The 24977-nt window shown below is 45.0% G+C and overlaps 1 protein-coding gene across 3 annotated transcripts; it reads left to right on the plus strand.

Annotated features, from left to right (window-relative positions):
- Window positions 1-329: 329 nt before the first annotated feature.
- On the plus strand, window positions 330-24480 carry LOC130189943 (striatin-like). Of its 3 annotated transcripts, none has more exons than XM_056408980.1 (18): window positions 330-660; window positions 12701-12804; window positions 13741-13814; window positions 14077-14161; window positions 14915-15085; window positions 15187-15325; window positions 15974-16136; window positions 17048-17158; window positions 17530-17673; window positions 17755-17891; window positions 18590-18765; window positions 18870-18917; window positions 19269-19390; window positions 19495-19659; window positions 20289-20429; window positions 20612-20713; window positions 20979-21065; window positions 21802-24480. In XM_056408980.1, the coding sequence occupies exons 1-18, from the start codon at window positions 436-438 to the stop codon at window positions 21969-21971; spliced, it is 2364 nt and encodes a 787-aa protein (XP_056264955.1). In that variant the 5' UTR covers window positions 330-435; the 3' UTR covers window positions 21972-24480. The 3 variants fall into 3 exon arrangements, with proteins under 3 accessions (XP_056264955.1, XP_056264957.1, XP_056264956.1); XM_056408981.1 differs by lacking the exon at window positions 330-660 and adding an exon at window positions 2642-3008; XM_056408982.1 differs by lacking the exons at window positions 20979-21065; window positions 21802-24480 and having other exon boundaries at window positions 20267-20429; window positions 20612-20712.
- Window positions 24481-24977: the final 497 nt, after the last annotated feature.

Raw genomic sequence — 24977 nt, forward strand, 5'->3', positions numbered from 1 at the left:
TTTATTGTTTTTATTATTTATAAATGTATCTATGTCTGTTTTTATAATATTGTTTTTTTCTTGTTTCTTGTTTTTATTATTGTTTTTATTGTTTTGTGGAATAGCAATAAATATATTGTGATGCAACTTTCACCTCGGGCTAAATTCCTTTTACATGTGCAACGTCCACTTGGCCCAATCACCGATTCCGATTCCGGATGGATATTATTTTGAAAATCCCACACCGGAAGTCCCGTGTTCGTGTTGATTCCGGTCGCTCGACGCGTCGCCTCATCATCTGACAGCTGGTTCAGATAGGAGTCGAGGTGGAGAGAGAGAGAAATAGAGAGAGAGAAAGGGGAAAAGAGGACTGTTGATGGCTCCGGTGTCTTTCAGGAGGACATATTGAGTGTTCCGGGACCGACCCAGAAGCCTTCGCTAGACCCGGTCCGGGCCATGGACGAGCAGGCGGGCCCCGGTGTCTTCTTCAACAGCGGCGGCGGCGGCGGCGGTTCGCCCGGCGGAGCGAACATTAAAGCCCCGCAGAGCGGCGACGTCGGGGGCGGCGAGGCGGCCCGGGCTCAGTACAACATCCCGGGGATCTTACACTTTCTCCAGCACGAGTGGGCCCGCTTCGAGGTGGACCGGGCGCACTGGGAGGTCGAGCGGGCCGAGCGGCAGGTGAGCGGAACCCCCCCACCCTTCTCCCCCTCGGTCACTCAGGTGTCCATTGTTGTGTTTGAGGGTCCAGGACATGGCGTCCGCGCCGACGTATTAAGGAACGTATAGTTCGTCGCTTATCGGTCACAAACGGAAAGTAACACGCGCACACAACTTCGCGCGAGTGGGCACGCGCCGCGTGTTTTTAAAAATAGTTTGTATGTAACATTGGTACTTTTTGTGACGCACGTTATTCTGCCTGACGTGTGAAGTTGTGTTTGAAGGACGGTTCTGCCTCGCGGGTCATTGCGAAGCACGAATTAAGGCACGCGCGCCCACGTGCACCCACGCACTCAATATCGTGTCCGCGACGTGCACGAGTAACATGCACTGTTTATTCCTGCAAACGTCTGTTCCTGTCAGGGTTGGACCTGCTAACCAGGTTAGCTGCAGCTGAGAGTGTGCATTCTTCTCGCTGTCGGTTTCCCGTCTGACTCTTTGACTTTAGCTTTTATATCTTGTCATAATCGAGACGTCAACATTGTTTTTTATTTGTTGAAGCTGCGCAGGAAAACTGGAAAAAAGCAACAACCCCGCGTGCGACTTTGCGCGTCCATGTGGTGCGTGACGTGGTTGAGTCACGACACGTTGGCGTGAATCAACTGTTTATGTATTTGTGGGGGCGGTCCGGGGGTCCGGGCCTGCAGGACGTTCATCACGTGGCATGTATTATTGTTTTATTATTTTCTGTACCTGAAGAATTAGAGGAGAAATAAACTGTCAGAATAATTAGAATTATCTGGAAAGATGTTCATGATTATTTGGACAACAGGAACTCTGAAACCACCAAGAGTTAAATCTAAAAACGCAGTGGGACCAGGAAGTGTTCGAGACTTATCATATGAATATTATATATAAATATAGATCAATGGTAGAAAACCTTTCCTGACACATCTGCATCTTAATAACTGGCGAAAGCTCGTTGGAAGGGTATTTATGATGCAGTATATATTTACTGTATAATAAATCAAGAGATAAGTATCATTTCTCCCATAGACTTCTATACAATAAGCAGTTGCCCCCTGGTGGTCAGTAGAGAGAATGCGACTTCCACATCGACTACTCAGCCGGGCCGTATGTTTCCTCCTGGCCTCGCTCCTATAGTTAAGTGCTGTGACTCGCCAGACGTTTCACTGTAAAACCCCACGTTGTTCAGCCTTCATTGAACCCATCTGGCGTTGTCACGTTCAATGCAATGAGGCCTTCAGGTGATCCCGAAGGGCATGGGAGCGTTCAGCGTTTCTCCGCCGCGCGTTCAAGCCAAGTGTGTTGCTTTTTTCCCCCCTCAAACAAGCTGTTTTATTACATAAGTACGAGTCATCGGCCGACAGAGAACGAGAGCGCCACTTCCTCTGAGGTCATCCTCGGCGGGGAGGTGGGGTGGGGGGGAGCACGCTGGCACACAGGATGGGAAAGATTTAATTATCCCAAAAAAGGAACCCATGAAAGGTGGAGTGTGAGGGGAGTTCGCTGAGGAGACGGTGTGAGACCTTTGAAGATTCAACACCTCTCACCTGCTGATGAAGATCCGGATTGTTGACATTATTTTTAAGCATTTGTAGATTTTTAAAAGCTGATTTTCATAACGCTATATTAGCAACAACAAAAATTTAAATGCAAAACCTAAGCGCCACACTTTTGGTGAGGAACTGACTTTTTAATTAGTTCGATGTGTACATGTTACAGTAAAAAAAAAAAAAACTTTAAAAAAGTGGAAAAATAAAACCATCAGTAGAGAAAATATAGATGAAAATCATTAATTCATGAGGTTTATAATTCAGAATATGAAAATATGAATACAACAGAAAATAGAAACTGTAAAAGTGCATGTAAAGTAATATGATAACGTCTAAAATAGGATGAAGTACTCATCCGTATTGATATGGGAGTATAATGTAGTATATCGAGGGGGGGGCACCGAGGTGAAGTCATGCGTGAGCTTCGAGAGCGAGATACGCGCAGGATGTTTGGACGCTCGGCTTCCTTCCTCTCCGGACCCGGCTATGAATACACCGCCGCCAGAGGACCGATGGAGAGATGGAGCTCCATTTCTAAAAGCCTCTCGACGGAGGGTTCCGTGTCCGAGGATCTGAATGAAGTTTTGGAATGAAAACCGATATTTCTGTTCCTGTGCGTCACGACCGCCGACCGGATGGATTCCACCGAGTTGAACATCGGAGCTTTCCTACTTCTTTACTTATGTCTGAGTCGTTTTAGTAAAGTATATATTCAAGTCAAAGTAGTTTTACCACAGGGGAACAACATCCTCTGTTAAAGTCCGGCATTCCACATATTTCAATGGAGCAAAAGTAAGTATGATTCAAAATGGCCCCGTTGAGATTCATGCATATTATTACATGACATGACGCAATTTCAAAACTACGTTGTTGTGCCAACAGGTGGCGTACATCGTAACCTATCATTCATATCTTACATTAATAATTTCACTCTGCAGAGTAACTTGTAGCTGATGTTAACAACATGTACTCCATTATTCATAACCAGTGACTGCGCCCACACTTTGTGAGCTGGGAGAATTGGGGAGATTGGCAGCATTAGAATCATTGGCAGCATTGGGAACATTGGGAACATTTAGTAGCATTGGTAACATTAGGATTATTGGAATCATTGGCAGCATTGGGAACGTTGGCAGCGGCATGACGGATCCCAAAATCTGGCTGATGTTCGGGGAGCGCTTGATTTGATCAAAACGTGACCGGGATGAACGTTCCATGACTTGTTCGTCCGTGCTGCTCCCTGAACGGTGGTGTGTGTGTGTGGGGGGGGGGGGGCACCAGACCGTCGGCATGTGCACCATCACTGCTGGAGCGATGAGTAATTCTCCTGCTCTTATCTTTTGCTTCTGCAGCTTCCTTCGCTAATTAAATGATATTTCCCCGGCGCAGGAAGACGGATGTGCTCTTTGTGTGTGTGTTTGTGTGTGTGTGTTTTGAGTTTGTTTGTGTGTGTGTTTTGTGTTTGTGTGTGTTTGCGGCGCACGTGTTCCACACCGAAGGCCCACCGTGGTTGTGGCCAAGCGTTCAGATACAAGAGCACGTAAACGACTGACGGTGTATAAGAGGAGGAGGAGGGCGTTGTCATGGCGACGTCACTCTGCAGAACCAGAGGAACCTCCAGAAAGAGACAATCAGGTGAACGGGTTACAAATGGAGATATTTATGATGTGCAAAAGGAACAACAAGAACTTCAACTTGGATGTGGGGTTCTACTTTTGACTGACGTGGTCGTCGACCCGTTAACTCCACGTCCTCCTGGCGCCCGGCCCGTTCCTCCGTCGTGAATGTTCCTGCAAACCGCCGCGCTTTGCGTCCTGAATAATGCAGCGCGGGAAGCAACGTGTCTTGCGTAACCACGGCGATCCTGAGAAGGAGGACGTCTCTCTCCTCCGGCTGCCGTATAAGGAATGGCATGCGCACCTGCTTGTTCTTTGTGGACTGAAGCCCCGCCCCTCGCCCCCCCCCCTCGCCACGCCTTTTCTGTTCCCGCCGGGCCTCTCGGGGCCGGGGTTTAGCGGCAAACGATGACATTGTGCTCCTGGAACCGGTTTGCGGAGGGGAGTGATGTCATGCGGACGTCCCGATGAACAGACGCGAGGTTCAAGTTCCAACGTGTCCGTCGGCTCCGAGGAACTCGACTCTTGGAAGTTTCCTGAGCAGCGGCGGTTCTTCCGGAAGCTCGCGGACCCCTCATGGCGCTGGAGGCAAGAGTGTGAGGCTGAGAATTACCAGGGAGTGTTGAACACACACACACACACACACACGGAGCGTTAACGTCAAGCGCACTGGAGGAACCCACGAAAATAAAACTAAAGTTTACGTAGGAAACTAATGACGTAACGTGGCGTTGGTGTTGAGCCACTCGGGGGTCAGAACTCACAAGTCTCATGCACCGTCGAGCCCAAATAATACTCAACCTCTCACTGTGGAGCCTCGTGTGACTGAAGCGAACCAGACGTCCCGCTGCTCCAGCATGCATATGTATGTGTATATATGTATATATATTTTAGAGAACATTTATATATATATATAAATGTTATCTCTAAAAATATATATATATATATAAATGTTTAAAAATATTTATTTTTAAAATATTATATATATATAAATAATGGCAGGGCTCCAGACTAACCTTTTTTACTAGGAGCACAGTGGACCCTAACTTAAAATTTTAGGGGCGCAAGCAGAACATTTAGGGGCGCACACAGGGTTTTTCCTGGGTCAAAATGGGTCTTCGGTGCTCCCCAAAAAAAATGTTTGCGCGCTGCGCGCGCACCATCTATTCGTGCAGGTCGAGCTGTTGAGTGAGTGGTCAGCAGCTGACCGCTCTGTCCATTCACGCACCTCACTGTTGTGTATTGATCAGACAAGAAGACACGCTTATCAACTCCAGTGTTTCCCCTACCATTATAACAGGGTCTCCCCCCCCCCCCTCCCCCGTCAACAATTCTCGGCTCGCGTGACAGAGCGAGGCGCGCGCCGACATCGAAGTTCTGCCGTGATGCGCGCACACGGGTGAGCACACTCTCACCACCCCCACCCCCCCACACACCCAACCCCCTGTCAACAACTCTTCTCGGCTCGTGCGCGCCAGAGCTCCGATGCCGGCGCGCGCCTCGCTCAGCGGTGATGCGCGCACACAGGTGAGCACACCTCAGTGTTAAATTAAGCTCAGGGCACCAACATGGCTAGCGGCACTAGTCCCGCCCCCCTGAAGCTGTAAACCTAGGGGAAACACTGAACTCGATTACTATTGATCAAAACAGAACGAGGGTTCGGCTGTAGCCGACTTGAAACATACTATTGAGAACATATTCGCTGACATGCACCTGATGAACACAGTTTTTATTTTTTTTCATCGCGGACTTTTTTTTGCCTTAGGCGCTCGGGAAAACGGCTTAGGCGCGCGCCCAAATGTTCTCTGCAGGAAAAACCCTGACACACTATAAATCGACTTGCAAAGTTTTCCCATCATTTTTACTGTATTACTGATAAATAATTTGACAATATACAATCTTATGCCTGTTTGCCTTCATGAACTGCAAAACATTCACAACAGAGAACTCTTCAGAAGTTACTGTATTGAGTTTAAACATATTTTAAGAGAAAACATACCGTGAGCATGTGCATGTTGCACTTCGATGTGGCCAATCAAAACATTTGTTGGTTTCTAGAGATGCACCGATCAGGTTTTTGGTGCCGATCACCGATGATACCGATCACGGTGTCGATTGAAGCATTCTATTTTTTGTGTAGCATTATTGCTATGAGGACTATGAGGAAATACATATATAAAGCAACTCAAATATTAAAGAAATTACCGATTTCTTTAAACATTTAGGACTTTTACTTTGAAAAATGTCCAAATTGATACATTAAAATAGTTTGATTGCTATTGTAGGGGATTTCAGATATGTATGGAACACATCTGCATTATTCATTTCCTGGAACTCTTGGGGAAATCTATATACAGGACTTTTCTTAACATACAAAAGACTGACGAATTTTGATAAACTCTTCCTTGGTCCAGTAAAAATGTTTTAATGTTAGCATAATTTAAGCTAAATCTCAGAAACGATCTATAAAGATACAACATCAGTTCATTGTTTACTTTTATATGTTCGTGTATGATTTGTCGACATCTTATTTTGATAAACGGATGTTGTTTCACGTGGTTCTTTCCGCTAACTTTGCAAAACCGGATGTTGTCACTTAAATCCTTCCGCTAACTTTATCAAAATCCTCGCGCGCTCCTGATGGAATGTGTTTACCGTGAACATCAGTCTATAAGGGCAGACATGTGAGAGTCGGCTGAGTCGACCCAGAGATTCAACTCGGGGGACGCCGGTGGTGAGGATCCTCTGACCTCTCACTCTGCGGCCCTCGCCCTCGTTGTGTCTCCGCTGCCCCCGCGCTCACACACAGGCCAGCCTTCTTCTGCTTCGGTTTTCGTCTCCTTTCTTCTTCTTCTGGAGTTAATGTCGGTTAGCAAACCAGTCATTCAGGCATTACCGCTAACTATAGTGGGCTGAAGTGTAGAACAAGTTTGTAAGCAACAAAAATATTTAATAAAAAAAAGAAATCTGCTAATTTACTGGTCGCGCATGCACGAGTTGATGAAAAATTTACTCGCACTGTGTCTAATTTTAGGCGCAAAATGCGACCATTTGGTCGCAGTCTGGAGCCCTGAATGGATATACACACACACATGTATGCATGCGTGTGTGTGTGTGTATATATATATATATATACACACACACACATGCGCATGTGTGTATGTGAGCGTTACATAAACTCCAGCAGAGGGAACATGACCCCTCCCTCCAGAAACCTCCCGATGAGACGTAAAGTCCGGGTTGCTCTCACATTTCCGACATACTTTACATACTTTACATAGTTTCTCCGCTTCTTTCCCCGGAGAGAGAAACGCCTCCAGCTGCCGCCTCGGCCCTCCTGGCTTCATCCGCCCAGTGTTTTCATGGAGACGAGGTCAAGCTCCGACGGCTGAGGACGAGTCCCGCGTGGAATGAAATCTCAGGAGAGCGAGTCAAGTCGTTTTATGGTCTGACTCTAAATGACTATTTAGTGCTAAATGATATCATGCTGTATAGAAGAAGAAACTAGAGACTGAAGCTCATGTTTACAATGTTGACTGAGGGAATACATCAATAGAGAAGTAGTCATTATATAGACTTATATACAACCAGTCTCCCCCTGGTGGTTAGTAGAGAGAATGCAGCTTTAACACATGAAGCATAGACTTCTATACAACCAGAGGAGATGAATTCTCTCTTCCTGAAATTGCCTCCTAAGCCAATAAATGGATATTGGGGTCACCTTCTTGCTCCGAAAGTGTTCTACCACCATCCACGGTCCACGAGGACTCTTAGTTCTGCTCCTCCTCTTCGTCCTCCTCCTCTTCCACCTCCTCCTCCTCGTCTTGAAGCCTTCATGTCGTTCTAATTAAAGTCTTATCAGATTCAGAGGAGCTCACTTGTGTTGCTGCCCGGGGGGAAGAAGAAGAAGAAGAAGTGTGTAAAAGGGCCTTCGTCATGCCACTCTTCCTCCTCATCTCAAAGCCCCGCCCCCTTTCCCTTCCCCATTCTCTGCCTCTCGCCTGTCCCTCTGGGCGTCGCATCAAAAGACCTCCTCCCATCATGCTTTGCTCTGTCTGGTGTCCTCCTTCCATCCGTCTCTTCACCTCCGTTGTGAAACGTGGTGCCAGGCGGCGTGGGAAGCTCGGGATGTGCCAAGCAGTGGTGGCTCGTCCATAGGGGGCGCTAGTGCGCCGCCCCTCTTAAAATTTGGAGATGAAAAAAAAAGAAGAAGAAGAAAAAAAAAATCCTGTCAAAAAACATTATATGTCAAATCATTTAAATAGTAAATATACCGTGTTGACGCGCTAAATGTGTGTGGGAGACCGTAAGCCCCTGTCAACAACCACTTAAGTTAATGTGAAAAAATATAATATATCGCCATTATCACGGAGAGAAGCCCCTCCCCTTTTTCGAGGCGCTGCTCTAACGTGTGTGTACGGCATCGATACAACGTTTCAGTCGTTTTGGCAATGACCGGCTTCACATTGGCGGATGAAACTGAATCTTGAGAAATGTGCGCACGCGATTGGATTATTCGGCAGATCAGAGACCCGTATGTTCCCTCAGCCCATAGAGCAGTGTTGCCAGGTCCGCGGTTTTCCTGCGGAATCGGGCCACTTTTGAAGTGTTGCCGCGGGTTGAATTTTTTGTCCTTGGTTCGGGTAGACCTATTTTGCATGCAAATTACATGAATATCTTGAAATAAAAATCCATATTTTAAATGAAAATTTATTCATACCCAAATCCTACCAAACTGACTCCAGATCAGCACGTACACATTTTATTTATGATAATATACTGTATCTAATTACACAAGGCCATTTTAGGACCTAGGTGAAATAACTTGAGGGAAAACTGCTTTTAATGCTGGCAAACTAAACATATGTTGTTACTTTGTAGATATTACAATACATTTGGCAATGATAGCAATGCTGTTGGACTTTAAAAGCAGTGTATATGGTTTGGCACGGGCATATTTTTTTTTGTTTGCCAACTTGAAAGAGAGGCGGGCTAAATTTCTTTACAAGTAGTGGGGCCAATGTACAATGTGATGCATCTCTTTCTGAATCCAATGTTTCGTTTGTTTCGTTGTTGTGGACAGTGTTGAGCACTGTGTTCTTGAAATAAAGCTTTGTTACAATATTCTACTCAAAACCTCTTTTCTTCTCATTGTGGAGTGCTATTTAAACCAAAATCACGCCCAACTGGTGCCAAAAAATCACCAGTCAAGATTTTTTAAATATCCTCGATGTGTTAAATGTTTGGAGGATGTGATCACGGAGCGTGAAATAAATGGTGAAAATAAAGATTTAAAGGCCGAAGTCGCACTAAATTAAATGAGCCTTCCATGTTATTATTGATATAAATACAGCCCAACCTTCCTCTTTGTTGGTGGTTATGTTCAGACTTATTTTTTAATGAATTCTTAAGTGAAGAGGGATGAATAAAAGGCGGTTTACATTTTAGAATTATTTGTTTCTTTAAGGAAATAAATCCCCTCAAAAATTCCTCAAAACGTGATCAAAGCACAGAGGAAGCTTGTCGCTGCCCCCTGGTGGACAAACCGTGTCATGACACCTCAAACACGTCATGGAGCTTACATGGTTTTCAGAGAAGTGGCTGATTTCCATTTCTGTACCCCAAGCAAGCGGGCGATCCTCATGAAAGCTTTTTTCCTGAGACCCCCCCCCCCCCTCCCAAACACACACACCTTATCCTCTTAGCTTATCCTCCCCTTCATCCCTCATCTCTCCGTCTCCCTTCATCTCCGGAATAATCCCCTCGGCGGGAAATCCCCCAAACACAGGACTCCTCTTTGTCTCAAAAAATATTGCTGATCATTAGCCGCCAGCGAGGCGTCGTGCATTCTTTTAGACTGAAGCCGTTGAATCGAATCCTTTGCATTTGATTGGCCGTGTTGAAAAGTGGGCGGGCTTACGAGCTACCATGGACGAAAGAAAAACACTCTGCGTTCGGCTAATATGTAAACGGATTGTAAAGTGCACTAAGTGCTACACAAATGTTCGTACTGGGAAGTTGATTCACCAATAAAATAAAAATTGCTTTTCCCATTTACATCTATGGAGTCATTTTAGGACCGATGGCGTCGCGTTATGGATCTAAGTGTAATTCCATTATTGGCCACAATCTAAAATGTGCTTCCAAGCTCTGCCTGGAAGCCCCTCCCTTTTCACTGAAAGCTGATTGATGGATGGATGTCATGAGGTTATCGTTGTTGGTACTCTTTATTTATTGTTGGCTAGATGCTCAGGTAGCAAAGCCCTCCACAGCTGCTCCCCCGGAGGCTTCGTGGTGTGTGTGAATGCACAGAAGTGGTTATTGATTTTATACACAAATGAACTGCTGGAAAGTGGTATACCTCTACGAATAGACATCGGCATGAAGGAGACGTGGAAGAACTCACTCTTTAAGACGAATCGATTGGTGTATCTCGCTGTCGATGAGCGCGTCAATAGCTCTCATCCTTTACCGTTTTATGACTTTTAATAATCACGCAAGAACACCCTGTCAACGAGTTTAAGCAACGGGAAGTAAACTGAGTTTTAGATCAATTATATATATTTTTCAATGTAATCGTTTCCCTTAAAGCAGCGATATTCAATATATTTATGACTTCTGAAATGACAACGTGATTCAGCTTCACAGAGTTCTGGTTCACGACCATTTAGTATTTTCCGATGTGGAGCACCGACTCGTCCTAAAAAAGAAGAAAGAGGGCCGATGGGAATTCTCAACAAGTGGATTACCCAGTTTGCCCTGCATTTAGACTGAAGGCCCCCCTGAGGAGTTGCCCTCTCTGACCGATACTTCCTCCTCTAAAACGGAGCTTTCTAAACCGCGAGGAAGTTAAAATATTTATTTTATTGAAGCTGGACTTCTCTAGAACCAGGGGAGTCGCCCCCTGGTGGTCAGGAGAGAGAATGCAGCTTTAATACATGAAGCATAGACTATATAGAACCAGAGGAGTCCCCCCCTGGTGGTCAGTGGAGAGAATGCAGCTTTAACACATGAAGCATAGACTTCTATACAACCAGAGGAGTCCCCCCCTGGTGGTCAGGAGAGAGAACGCAGCTTTAATACATGAAGCACAGACTATATAGAACCAGAGGAGTCGCCCCCTGGTGGTTTGGAGAGAGAATGCAGCTTTAATACATGAAGCATAGACTTTTTATAAAGCTGACTCGTCTCCTTGTTTTAGGAGTCATTCCTGCAGCTCTCTGACTCATTACGACAGTAAAACGCTCCCTGGTGAAACGGGCGTACACTTCACAGTTTGGTTTGGATTCACGACAACAAGCACAAACTGACATGAACACTTCCGTTTATCCTCTAAATAAATAATAAAACATCTTTAAATGATGGCTCCTCTGGCGCAGACATTGTGAATACTTTGATTGTGATTGTTGGACCGTGCGTTGTTTCCCGCTCTGATGGGATTTAGATGCGCAGCAGGAAGTTCTTCACGACCCGTTTCACAGTCACTGCGTCGGATGATTTTCAGCCCAACTGGAGTGGAAGAAAAATGAATCGAGAGAAGAAGAGCAGCATTACGGGAACCCGGGGGAAGGCCGTGTCACTTTGGCGTCGTCGCCTCTGCTATCGATGTAAATGTGAGAAGACTTCCACTCAGAAGCTCCTTTACCATTACGCAACATGTACGATAAAAAAGCTGTCGTGGGATATCTTTGACATGACGTGGCATCGTGTTCCGTGGGTTTAGCCCGGCGACGGTTAGCGTGCTAATGTTAGCCGACGAGCAGGTTGAGCCATCGTTCGTTCTGCAGGTGTTTGTGATCGTGAAGTCCAGGTCACATGACGTCCGTTCCCACGCTGCTCGCTGAGTCGCGTCTGAGAGGAGGCGTGAAGACGTTCGTCGGTCACGAGTTAGCTCGTTGCCGCTCGGTCCTCGACCCATTTCCCAGGAGGCTTTGGGGCCCGCTGGCCTGACGGAAGAGTAAGCTCTCATTGACAGATGCTGAGTTTACACACATAAGCGTTTTCTCACTGAACAGGAGCCCCACCCCCTCTGGTTGTATAGAAGTCTATGCTTCATGTGTTAAAGCTGCATTCTCTCTCCTGGTCACCAGGGGGTGACTTCACTGGTTGTATAGAAGTCCATCCTTCATGTGTTAAAGCTGCATTCTCTCTCCTGACCACCAGGGGGCTCCTCTGGTTGTATAGAAGTCTATGCTTCATGTGTTAAAGCTGCATTCTCTCGCCTGACCACCAGGGGGCTCCTCTGGTTGTATAGAAGTCTATGCTTCATGTGTTAAAGCTGCATTCTCTCTCCTGGCCACCAGGGGGTGACTTCTCTGGTTGTATAGAAGTCCATCCTTCATGTGTTAAAACTGCATTCTCTCTCCTGACCACCGGGGGCTCCTCTGGTTGTATAGAAGTCTATATAATGACTCTACTTCTCTTGATGTATTCCCTCAGTAAACATTGTAAACATGAGTTTACGTCTCAGTCTCTAGTTTCAAGTCTTCTTCTATACAGCATGATGTCATCATTTAGGACTTTATGGTCATTTAGTCACACAGACCATAAAGCAGGGGATGCTTTAGAGGCGGAGCTACAATGTGATTGACAGGTCGCTACCAGAGACGTATACATGTATCTCTGCGTCATTCCTTCACAACAAATATGGTCACCACTGGTTGCAAAAAACCAAGATGGCGACGGCTGAAACGATTTACTCGAGGCTTCAAAACGTCCACAAACGAAATAACGACGGCAACAAAGCTCCCAACGGGGAAACGAAAGTATTTTCACGTTTTGTGGCTTCGTAGCGGGGACCCATAGTTACGGACCGCGGTGATAAAAAGACGTAATGACCTCCATCCTCACTTCCTGTGTTCCCTCCAGGCCCAGATTGCCTTCCTGCAGGGCGAGAGGCGGGGCCAGGAGAACCTGAAGAACGACCTGGTGAGACGCATCAAGATGCTGGAGTACGTCCTCAAGCAGGAGAGGTGAGCGCACACACACACACACACACACACACACGCATACGCAACCATAAATCCTAAATCTAACCCTGATTATTTTTTAAAGAATTTCCTCTGTTCAGTTTCATGCATTTTAAAAACTAGAAAAATAAACTTGAAAAAAAGAGACCAAAAAGAAAAGGAAATAGAATGGTTTAAAAAAAACTGAATTAAATAAAACATATTTATATTAGAAAATTAAAAGATTTATTTTTTAATTGTACTCAATTTAATTATATATATTAAAAAAACAACGTAAAAATAGACATTTTTGTATTAAATTAAATCTATTTATATTACAAATCAAATGAATTAAAACATTTGTATGATAATAAATTGAATTAAAAAATTAAAAAAACACAAACTAGTAATAATAATGGAAACATACATACTAGACTATACTAGATCTTCATTGTTTTGTTGACAATAATAAAACATAAATTAAAAAACTCCTCAATGATCTGACGAGGAGTTCAAAGTGTTGAAGTGACCAATAGGATCAGAGTTGATCCCTCCACCTCAAACAGCAGCTTATCCTCTCGTGGAATTATGGGTAATAAATCACATAATCCGGCGTTGGATTTTGTGTTTTGATTGGCGGGTGTGGACGCTGAGAAGAGGGGTGTTCTGGGAAAAGTATAACAGACTTCATTAAGGACTCGGTTTGGTCTCGGTGGCACGTTAAAGGACCAATGCGGTGTTTAAAAAAATATTACTTACTTTAAAAAAATGTCAATGACTCAAATTTTTACAACATGTTATTAGTTCCCGATTTATAGATCAATGTATTATGAGAATTCTTTTAATCTGTAAAAAAAAAAGATTTCAATAGAGATTTATTTTGTTGTGCAATACATTTATCGTGTAATTAAATCCAATAACAGCTGGTCGTAGTCGTGGTAACCAACGTGTCTCCCTCAGGGCCAAATACCACAAGACGAAATACGGCACGGAGCTGAACCAGGGCGAGATCATCCCTCCCAGCTATGACTCAGGTGAGGCGACTCTCCTCTCTGCCGGTGACGGACTGTGCCCTCGAGATAAGAAACCTTTGTGGTCGTCATGGAGACGAGGAGCTTCACCCGAGGGTCCCGGAACGACATCTCTGCTGGACACCTGAAGGTTAAAGGTCACGAGCTCGATGTGGAGCTGCAGCTGGACGTCTGAAGAAATGCTGAGAACGCCAAGAATGAACGTTGAGAACGCACACATGTTGGTTACTCTCTCTCTCTCTCTTTCTCTCTCTCTCTCTCTCAGATGAGGGGGATGACAGTGAGGCTCCCAGTCCTCCAAACAGCAGCCATCAGCTCAGCTGGAAACAAGGACGCCAGCTGCTCAGACAGTGAGTTTCTCACACACACACACACACACACACATTTAGACTTCCACAGTGTTATGGGACGTGTGTGTGAATGGAGGATTGTGTGGAAGCGTTGAGGCCTCCTGCGATCGGAGAGGCTGGTACAGAGGCCGTCCTTCCTTCTCTCTCTCTGTCTCTCTCTCTGTCTCTCTCTCTCTCTCTCTCTCGCTCTCCCTCCCTGTGAACAAACACACACGATGTTATTCAGAATCGATCCTCCGTCCACGTCGGGTAAACCTCTCGGTGTCTCAGGGTGGAGGTCCAGAGTTCAGCTTGAACGTCTGATTGGACATCTGGATTCTTATTGGACGTTAACGGGTAAACTTCAAGTATTTCTCACGTGAGACTAAACAGAGCTTTTCACTCATCAGATAACGCGCTAACCTTTTGTAAAATGTTGCATTCGAGTGCAAGAAAATAATCGATCTCAACAAAACTAACGACTCGCCTGAGCCCAGTCCGTGCAGCTCGCCTCCTGGACGTGGCGGCGTGGCCCTTTAAGGGCGCCGCTCCAGGGAGATAACGGTGGCGTTGTGTCGCTGCGCGGGTACAGCAAGGCACCGATCGAGGGGCGTTCAGGGACATCGGCTTTTTCAACGTTGCTGCTGGAGAATAAATCATGCAGAGGGAATGAATGTGTTTTACCTCGGCTGTGTGGTCTAAAGAGTCAAAGCAAACGGTTTATGAAAGACATTTTCCTGTCTCCTCTCCCTTGTCTCCTCTCTCCTCCCCCAGATACCTACAGGAAGTGGGCTACACGGACACCATCCTGGATGTGAAGTCTCAGCGGGTGCGAGCGCTGCTCGGTCTGACCGGAGACTCGGGGGAGAAACCCGCGGAGAGGAGAGCCGAGCCGATGGTCAACGGCACCGAGCCGTCCTCGCCGAAGGGCGGCGGCGTGGACGGGTACGAGCTGAGCCCCCCCCCCCCCTTCCTCCCCCCATAGAAACCCTGTTGCTTTCCCAGCACCAGACTCACCTCCTCTCTCTCTCTCGCTCCTCCCCCAGCAAACCCGACGGGTCGGACTCGGTCGGCGCGTTGGAGGCCTTCAAGTTCATCGAGAGCGCGGCGGCCGAATTCAGCGACGATGAGGAGGAGGAGGAGGACAGCGAAGGGCGGCACCGGAGCGTGTCGCACCTGGCTACGGTAAGGCATGAGCACAGCGGTGACCTCCCGGTGACCTTGAGCATCAGTATTCAGATCCTTTACTGCAGTAAAAGTACCAATACGCACACGAGGAGAATACATTCAGAGCCTCACGGAGGTACAAAGTATTCCTGTAGTATCAGCTAAATATACTTAGTTAATGTACTTCAATGCATTATGAGGAAAGAAAAACATGTTTTCAGCCTCGAAGAAGCATTTCCAGCTGATCCAAGAGGCTTTTTAAAAGAGTTTATTGATCTGAAGAAGTGGGAGGAGCTTATTAAAACATGCAGGAAACACTTCATCACGAACATTCAACACATCTGGAGGGACGAGGTTTTACCCGGACAGGAAGGAGATGAACAATTAATTAAGTTTTAAAGTACAAATGTTATTGTCACAGCTGTGATGAAGGGTTATTTGAGCTCATGTGATGTATTTTCAAGTATTCTGTGGTTTTTGTCCATTTTCCACTTTTCTATGCAAACATTCTCACGTTCTTGACACCGATTCAAGCTGCAGAGAGGAGACAGGAAAGGAACCGCTCGTTTCCTTTCCTCTCCGATGTTGTCAACAGCAGGAGCCGGACTTATTGTTATTATTTACCGTTTTAAAATAATCTTCCTCGTTTCCTTCGACGTTCCCCAGATGGTGAGGAAGAAACAGTCGTCCACTCCGTCCTCCACGACCTCCGACCTCAGCGACGACCCCGACACGGAGGAGGCTCTGAAGGGGTTCGACTTCCTGGCGGGGCCCGACGAGCCGGACGGGTCGCCGGTGTCCAGGAGCGGGGAGGACAGCGGGGAGTGGGGTGAGACATGGGGGGGGGCAAGAGGGGGCGGGGCTTCAACCCTGACTTTCTGAAGGACATGACTAAAATTATTTTTTCAAATTTTTTATTGCAAACGTTTAAGACCTTTTATAAATAAACACGCTTCTGATTCAGAGTGATTTTTAAAAAGTTGATGGTGAACGTGAATCTTTTTATCGTCGCCTGAATCTCCGTGAATATTCTGGCAATAATATTATATTCTATATTTATATAATATATTCATATATAACATATGATTAAATAAATCGGTTTATGAGCAAAATAATCAAGGTCCCAGCCGGCGACCCCCCCCCCCCCCCGGCAGCCCCCGCAGTTTACTCCACAATCCCTTTGTGTTCTACTGTTGCTAAGCAACGCATCCCCCCTCCTCCCGACCCGCCTCCCTACGCAGTCGGTGATTCACCACTTCACCGTGCAGATCGCTGTGAAGTGATGACTCAGCAGGTCTCACCGCACAGACCAAACCACCATTTACCCTTCAAGGGTTGCTGTGGCTTCTCTATGTATTCGACTGTTTGACACCAGAAAAGACTTGTTGACTTGTTGACGTTCCTCTTGTTTCTGTGTGTTGTTGTTTGGAGTCTAAAGGTACACATGACGTTTGCACATTGGTCGTCATGTGGTACGTTTATATCGAGTCTTTAAGCTAACTTCGGGACGGTGTTAGCCTAGCTTAGCATAAAGACCGGGGAGCCTCGCTAGCTGTTTCCACCCGCTGCCAGTCTTTATGCTAAGCTAGGCTAACCACACCATGTGTCTGGGCGTTGCTCTTCACCGATTTGCCTCAGTAGGTTTGTCAAAGTAAAGCTGGATGTGCATACAGACACGTATAACCTTATACACCCACCTTCCTCTTCCTCCTCCTCCTGCTCCTCCTCCTCCTCCTGTAGAGAAGGAAGCGTCTCCCCAGGGGGAGGTGTCCTGGGACGTGGACCAGGGCCTGATCTCTCAGCTCAAGGAGCAGTACAGGAAGGAGCGCAAGGGCAAGAAGGGAGTAAAGAGTAAGTCCTGCAGCTCCTCCTCTCTCCTCATCCTGTTTCCTTCTGTCCTTTGCCTCCTTTGTTTTGTTTCCTTTGAGAAAAGCTGTGCTCTTGGTCTACGTTTGTGTCCCTTCTCTCTTTCTTTATTATCTCCTCAGGTTTCTTTGTATTTTGTCTCGGCCTCCAGATCCAAGCTTTAGAGTTTGAGTCCTTTCAGAGATCCGCCTCCCGTAATTGGCTTAAGTGGGTAATGTCGTTGCCATGACGACGGAGTCGTGCAGTTTGACCTCATATTGGACGTTAAGAGTGAACTTCTCTGAACATTCATGTTTGTTTCCTCAGTCTGCAGTTCACGTTTCAATTGCCTCTTCCTCTTCCTCCTCCTCCTCCAGGGCCAAACCGGTCCCGGCTCCAGGACATGCTGGCTAACCTGCGTGAGGGGGAGGAGCCTCCGTCCCTGCAGCCGGCGACGACGCCCCCGTCCAGGCCCAGCGTTCCCAGGCTGAATGAGCAGGAAGCCGGTCGCCCTGACGACGGTAACCGGCCGGTTATCCATAACCTCCTATTAAGTTATTAAGAAGGTGTTTCTCATCCAGCCGGTCGCTCTGCCCCCGTAGAGGCGATGACGTTCCTGCCGTCCAACGGGAAGTCGTTCATTATGGGCCGAGCGGACGAGGTGGTTTCCAACGAGCTGGGACTGGGAGAACTGGCCGGACTGACGGTCGCCAACGAGGCCGACAGCCTGGCGTACGACGTGAGTGGGACCGACGGAACACTTTTAGAAACTCAAAAAATAATACAAAATTGTAAATCTCACTAAAATGCTACATGCAAAACAAAAAAATTCATTTAAAGCTTTATTTTATATGAACATTTTTATTTCAGCTTTTCCATTTTGTTTTTATTGTTCACATTTTAAGAAAAACTTATTTTGAGTTTCATCCACGTGAGGAAATACTACTTTACATCTTTACACAGAGTAAACTAATACATTCAATTAAATAAGACCAGTCGTTATGCTAAGCTAAGCTAAACAGCTGCTTAGCTAACGTTGTGAAACAAAGTGCGTTTCCCAAAATGTGACTTTTTTACCCCAATTCATCCTTTTAAGCATTCAACATTTTTTTTTCGATTTGTCATTTTTTATTTAAATCTTTTTAATTTAATTTGTTAATGACTTTCATTTCCTTTAACTTAAAAAATATATATATTTTCTGATATCCATTTTATTTTATTTTTTTCAATATTCATTTGGAAAATACTAATTTTGAATACAAATATGGCGTTTTATTTTGTTGAAATATCCTTATTGTTTCGCTTAATTCCCTAAATGGGATAGCGGCTTAAAAAACAATAACAAAATTGTAAAAAATTACAGCCTAACTTTCTCCCAAACGGCAACAAGTGAGATCTCTTCTCAGAGGAGAACGTCTTTGATCCCGCCCCCTTCAGATCACCAACACCTCGGACGCTCTGAGGAAAACCTGGAACTCCAAGTTCACCCTGCGGAGCCACTTCGACTCGATCCGGAGTCTGGCCTTCCACCCGGTGGAGCCGGTCCTGGTCACGGCCTCCGAGGACCACACCCTCAAGCTGTGGAACCTCCAGAAGACAGCGCCCGCCAAGAAGTGAGTGTGGGGGGGGGGGGGGGGGGGGCGTTGAAATATGTATTTATTCAATTCATAGAATACTTCATGTAGAGATCTGATTCTCCAGACTTCTGTTTTCCCAGATGTGCAGCGTTGGACGTGGAGCCCATCTACACCTTCAGAGCTCACAGGTGAGACCCTCTGGACCCGTTGGACGGTTCTGGACTCATTAAGGCAAATTTAAAGGCACACGCCCGATTACATAAACACATTCCTCAGAGGCCAGAGGTTGAGCTCGGCGCCAGCACAATCGCATGCATTCGGGTTTAAGATGCATTTTGGGTTCATTCCATGAACAAAAGGTAAATAAAATATGATAGAAATCGAGAATTCTGCCTCGCTCTCAGTATAAATCCTAAAAGTCAATTCATAATGTTCACTTTTAGTCATATTTAAGTCTTTAACGCTGTTAAGAAACGGCCTTCAAACGAGCGCGGACGCCTGTGCTCTGCGTCGCCATGACGCCTGTGCTCCCCGTGCAGCGGCGCCGTGCTGTGCGTCACCATGAGCTCGAGCGGCGAGCAGTGCTTCAGTGGCGGCGTGGACGGCACCATCCAGAGCTGGAACACCCCCAACCCCAACATCGACCCCTACGACTCGTATGGTACGTCCCGCTGGCGACGGTTTTATTTCTTCTCGACGCCCTCTCGCTCTCAAAATATCTGATGGTTATTTAATTTTAAATTTTTTTATCTCTCCCCCCCCCAGAGCCCTCGGTCCTGCGGGGGGTGCTGTACGGTCACACGGACGCGGTGTGGGGCGTGGTCTATAGCTCCGCCCACCAGCGCCTCCTCTCCTGCTCGGCCGACGGGACGGTCCGGCTGTGGAACGCCGCCAACACCTCGCCGTCCCTCGCCGTGTTCAACGAGCGAGGTGAGGCCTCTTTTATTAAAGGAGCCGCGCGGAGGATGTAGTGACAACCGTTTTTAATACCGTGTTTCGGTACCCGGCCCCCCCGCCTGATAAGAGGTGTGGTTTGACCTTTCTGGGCTGCCGTAGCAACACGTACGTAGATATGAATGGGATTTTCTAAGCCAATGAAAACACATATTTATATCTATCATCAATGAATTGTTGTATCTCCATGGAACACATATTTATTTTAACAAAGTAAAAATGACGTCTGCAAGAGGATTTTCTTTTTCTAAGATATACATTTGATTTTTAGGATTTTAATTACTACTACCACACAAGAAAATATAAGATTAATATAAGGTTAATACAAGATTGATATAATGTTATTATAACGTTAATATAAGATAAATATTACGTTAATATAAGATTAATATAATGTTAATAAGAGATTAATATATGATAAATATAAGATTAATATACTGCTGCATTCATGTTTATTTTTCTGCGCTGTAGATGTTTTAGTAAAATCTAACTGAAGGATCCGTGGAGGGCGAAGTATTCAGAGTATTTTTTTACCTACTTGAGAACTTTTCATATTTATGTTTGTGCTCCACGACCGACAAAGCGTTTGACCTCTGCCGCCTCAGAGCTCGGCGTGCCGACCTCGGTGGACCTGGTGAGCAGCGACCCGGCGCACATGGTCACGGCCTTCAGCGGCGGACACATCGGCCTCTTCAACATGGAGACCAGGCAGCTGGTCCTGAAGCTGGAGTCGGCCGGGCCGCCAGGTAAACCAGGCCGACCAATCAGAGCGGGGGGGGGAGAGGTAGAGGGAGAGAGATAGAGAGACTCTCGCTGTTGATTTAAAGTCAAGATATTTAACTTCACCTCAGCAGAGAAAGGATAAAACCTCTCCTGCGGCTCGTTCCCTCGTGTTGAGATGCTAACTCAGTCTTTCTCTCGTCCCCAGAATCTCCGTGCAAGATCAATAAAGTGCTGAGTCACCCCACGCTGCCCATCACCATCACGGCTCAGGAGGACCGGCACATCCAGTTCTTCGATAATAACACAGGTAACTCATCATCATCATCATCATCACCGACTGCTGCAGAGGAGGCTGCTCTCTCACATTTAAAGGGACATGCACGCCCATTTCACCCCTGTCGAGTCGCGTCTACTCCGTCGTTAATTATCCCGCTCGGCTCGTACGACGTTGATTTCAAATAGAGATAAAAAAACATTTTATCTTATGGGTGCTTTTATAAAAAGTTACAAAGTTTGTATGCATATTTCTTTCTCTTCTGTATCAAAGTGACACTTTTCTTCTTCTGTTGAAGGTAAACTGATCCACTCCATGGTCGCCCACCTGGACTCGGTCACGTGTCTCGCTGTGGATCCAAACGGACTTTACCTCATGTCTGGAAGTGAGTCGGACGAACAAAGAAACACGATCTTTATATTTATGTTCAGATTGATTCTCGAGTCTCCGCCGAGGCCCGGGAAACGGCAAGACGAGCAGATCGAGGATCAGTCGAGTGTGTTAGGACACACAATACACACAATTCACAGTTTGACACATTTTCTGAACATATATAAATATATATATATATATATAATCCTTAGTGGACAAATTGTGCATCAAAAATACAAAACAATTTACTTAAGTCCCGCCCCTGACCGAGCAGATAGACAATTAATGGTTTAGCCAATCGGGCGTCTCCGTATTAAGACACACAATACACAGTTTGGCACATTTTCTGAATGCAGATGATGTCGTTGTTGTTTGATTTTTACAAATGTAAACATTTAATTGGTCGCACAAATTAATTAGGTTTTTTTTTAAAGTGAGAAGATAAGAAATGTTTTATTTATTTATGTTCTCAAAAGTAAATTGTACCTTAAGTAAGTTAGAGAAATACAAAATGAAACTTTAAAGAACACAGTCATGGTCTAAAGTTCTACAAAAGATATATATAATTAATCCTTGGTGGACAAATTTTGTGCAAAACTTAAAATCTACAACAAAAATAAAAAACTTAAATCCCGCCTCTGAACGGCCGGGTCGCCAATCAATGGTTCGGCCAATCGAGCGTCTCTCTGGAGACATGCCCCGCCCCCCCTGAAGCCGTCCTCCATTCTCATTGGCTGTCTCCTCCCCAGGTCACGACTGCTCCGTCCGCCTGTGGAACATGGAGAGCAAGACGTGCATCCAGGAGTTCACCGCCCACCGCAAGAAGTCCGAGGAGTCGATCCACGACGTGGCGTTCCACCCCACCAGGTGCTACATCGGCAGCGCCGGCGCCGACGCGCTCGCCAAGGTCTTCGTATGACCGGGAAACTCGCCCCGGGGGGCGGAGCCTCAGAAAAAGAGAGGCGAGAAGGTGGAGTTCTGCTCCGCCTCCCTTGAGGAAGCACAAAGCTGAAGCTGACTGTTTACCTGGACTGTCCCTTTAAGAGGTGTCCAATGTAGGAGGACACACACACACAAGTAAACTCACAAATAAACACACACACACCCTTTCGGACTTAGGCTGGCCCGGGTCACGAAACAAACAAACCTCTGGATGAAACAGGAAGTGGAATATATATATATATATATATTAGGAGAACTCTCGGTTCATTTTTAGTAAAGCTGGAATAATTATTTTTTATTTTTCTTTAACTCTCTCCGGCATCGTTGACCCCAAACCCAGAGCCAGTGTTGGTGATTGTTCATAATTAATGTGCCTTTTTTTACTCACAAAACATTAATTATTTTAGGTGTTGAGGAAAATAGAGTTTGGTTATTGAGAAGATCGGCCTTCATTTAATTTAATTTTTTTTGAAAGTAAGAAAAAAGAAAACCCGATTGTGAGTTTAAAGCGTCGGCGTGTCGGATACAGAGGCCTCTAGTGGTGAGATTGCAGATTGCAATCAACTGAATACCCGACAAAGGGCTCAAAAACACAATGATTCTTAGTATCAGGGAGTTATACTCTCATAAAAACATAGCTATGAATATTTGTATTCCATTTCTGCCAATAGAGCCCATGAAATCCGACACACTGGCCCTTTAAGAGAGCAGCCGGGGGCAGAGAACCACCGAGCTGCAGCACGCTGGTGTCTCTTTTAATGTCGACACGGGGTCATTCGTGGCCTCCACATTCCCACCGAACACACACACACACACACACACACACACACACGTATCTTTTATATCTGACCCCCACAGAAGATGAACACTACGGAGGACTTTTATTTTTTATTTATTTACCTGCCTGTCAGAACTGTGACACGTTGACGATGCCTGTGAGATGATACATGGAGCCTCCACCTGCAAACACACTACCTTGACAGTTTTAGAGTGACTCGAGAGGAAAAAACAACAACAACAAATGTATCTGAATTAACAGAAATATATATTTTTTTATAGTTGTACTTTTTTTTTTGCAGGGTTGTGAAATATTTTGTCTCGCATCTCTTCATATTTATTAGTTTTGGTCAATGTGGTGGTGCCGAGGCTCCGTTTGAAAACCTGCTGCTTTTTTATTATTATTGATTATTTATATTTGAACGTTTGTGAGAAAATGCAGCGAGGGGGAAAAAATGCAACATTAAATTGTTTCTCATTTATCTATTTTACTTTGATCACAGAGTATTTATTAATTAACTAAAGACGCCAAATCAAAGAAAAAAGATGGAGACGAGTCTATGTTGCTCATGTTGTCGAGTTGTAGCACTTTTAGAAACACAAGCTCCTCCCCTCATGTGGAAAAGCTTTATACGCTGACTGCCTGAACATATTGTATTTTGATTAATTATTATCATTATTATTACATCATAGGGAACGATTGCTAGTTTTTTTTAAACGGGTTGTGGATGTTTGGTGACAGAACTTTCTGTTTTACTTGAAAGGTGAATTTTATTCCTTCTGGGGCGTCGTACGAATACAGAACTTTGACCTCTTATCACGACATAACAGTTCCACTACATACCAAGATTATCATCTCAAAAGAAACGCAGCGGCGTTGGTGGGACGGAGGGAAACTTCGGGGAGTTTGCGTTGCACTTCTTTTTAACGTAAATTGAAAAAAATAATGCAAAAAAAATGTGTACAGCTTTGAAGTCTCGGAGCATATCTATTTATGAATGTGGTTTAATTTAAGGGAAACTAGTCGAGCCGAGGGATCAAAACTTTACAGCGGCAACGTTTTTAATTCAGCTTTTCCTGCAGAAGCGATGCAGAAGATGTGGAGTCTGCTCCTTCAAAACAACGGTTTTAACTTCACTGGCAAAACATTCATTCATAAATTAAGTTCATGTTCACAGTGTGGAGTTCTCTTCTCCAAAATACACTAAATTATCACATTCAGAGGCACAACATCACACGTTTACAGGTGTTTTTTCCTGAATAATCACAGCGGCATCGGGCGACGTCGTCACTGTACGACATTTTACTCCGCACAATGAAATACACACGGGCGGCTTTTTTTTCTTCTTTTCATTTACTTGACGTTTCACATTATTTTCCACTCTGACATATTTGTGGGGAAAGTTGGATCGACCAATCGGAGAGACCCGCAATTTTTTAAAAGATTTTATATTTTGTTTTCTTCGGTGGCCAAAAGCAGAACTGAGTAATTCCTTTTATTCAGTTTTCCTGTAAATGATTGTTGTCCTAAAATGTGTACAGTGAACCTATTAAAAAGAGATTATAGATGCTAATCTGGATGTACATACAGGTGTAGTTTATTTTTTTCTTTTTTTGCTTTGTTGTTGGGGTTGTTTTTTGTTTTTTTTAAATGGGAGAGCGATTTATCAGTAACAACAATAAAGAAATATGTTGTATATCATGACTGACATGTTTGTTACGCTTTGTTTTTGACAGCCTCGCATGATGGAAATGCGCACCAACACACACACACACACACACACACACGCTCACTGGAAGCCACACGTTTGAATATCATGTCGAGAAAAATAGAAAGTAAACATAATATATATATTTAAATGTACTGATAATAAATTAAATTTAAATAAAGTTAAAATACATAAAACTAACATATTTTTACTCATCAAATTTTAAACAATTTAAAGTATGTGTATGAATCGTCATAGTTTCACAATATGGAATCATAATAGTCGACTATTACACTTTTTTATTCTGTACTCAGCTGTTTTTCTTTTTGCAGGTTTTTACATGCAACAGTAAGAAGAAGTCAGGCTAATATATACAGCATCAAACATGTATATAACTTAATCTATAATGTTTTGGAGCCGCTTTCACAAATAAGCATCCTTAGTCTATAAATTCATAATTACAGATATGCCTTATCTGCAGGAAGTGGTGTAAAAGT

This window comes from Pseudoliparis swirei, chromosome 24, assembly GCF_029220125.1.
Source record: "Pseudoliparis swirei isolate HS2019 ecotype Mariana Trench chromosome 24, NWPU_hadal_v1, whole genome shotgun sequence".
Taxonomy (NCBI): domain Eukaryota; kingdom Metazoa; phylum Chordata; class Actinopteri; order Perciformes; family Liparidae; genus Pseudoliparis; species Pseudoliparis swirei.

Excerpts from the sequence above, each read along its gene's own strand:
- LOC130189943 (XM_056408980.1), top strand. The coding sequence starts at position 436 with ATGGACGAGCAGGCGGGCCCCGGTGTCTTCTTCAACAGCGGCGGCGGC. Across the intron at positions 18,918-19,268 it reads TACACCTTCAGAGCTCACAG|CGGCGCCGTGCTGTGCGTCA; the intron begins GTGAGACCCTCT and ends CTCCCCGTGCAG. Across the intron at positions 20,430-20,611 it reads GGAGTCGGCCGGGCCGCCAG|AATCTCCGTGCAAGATCAAT; the intron begins GTAAACCAGGCC and ends TCTCGTCCCCAG.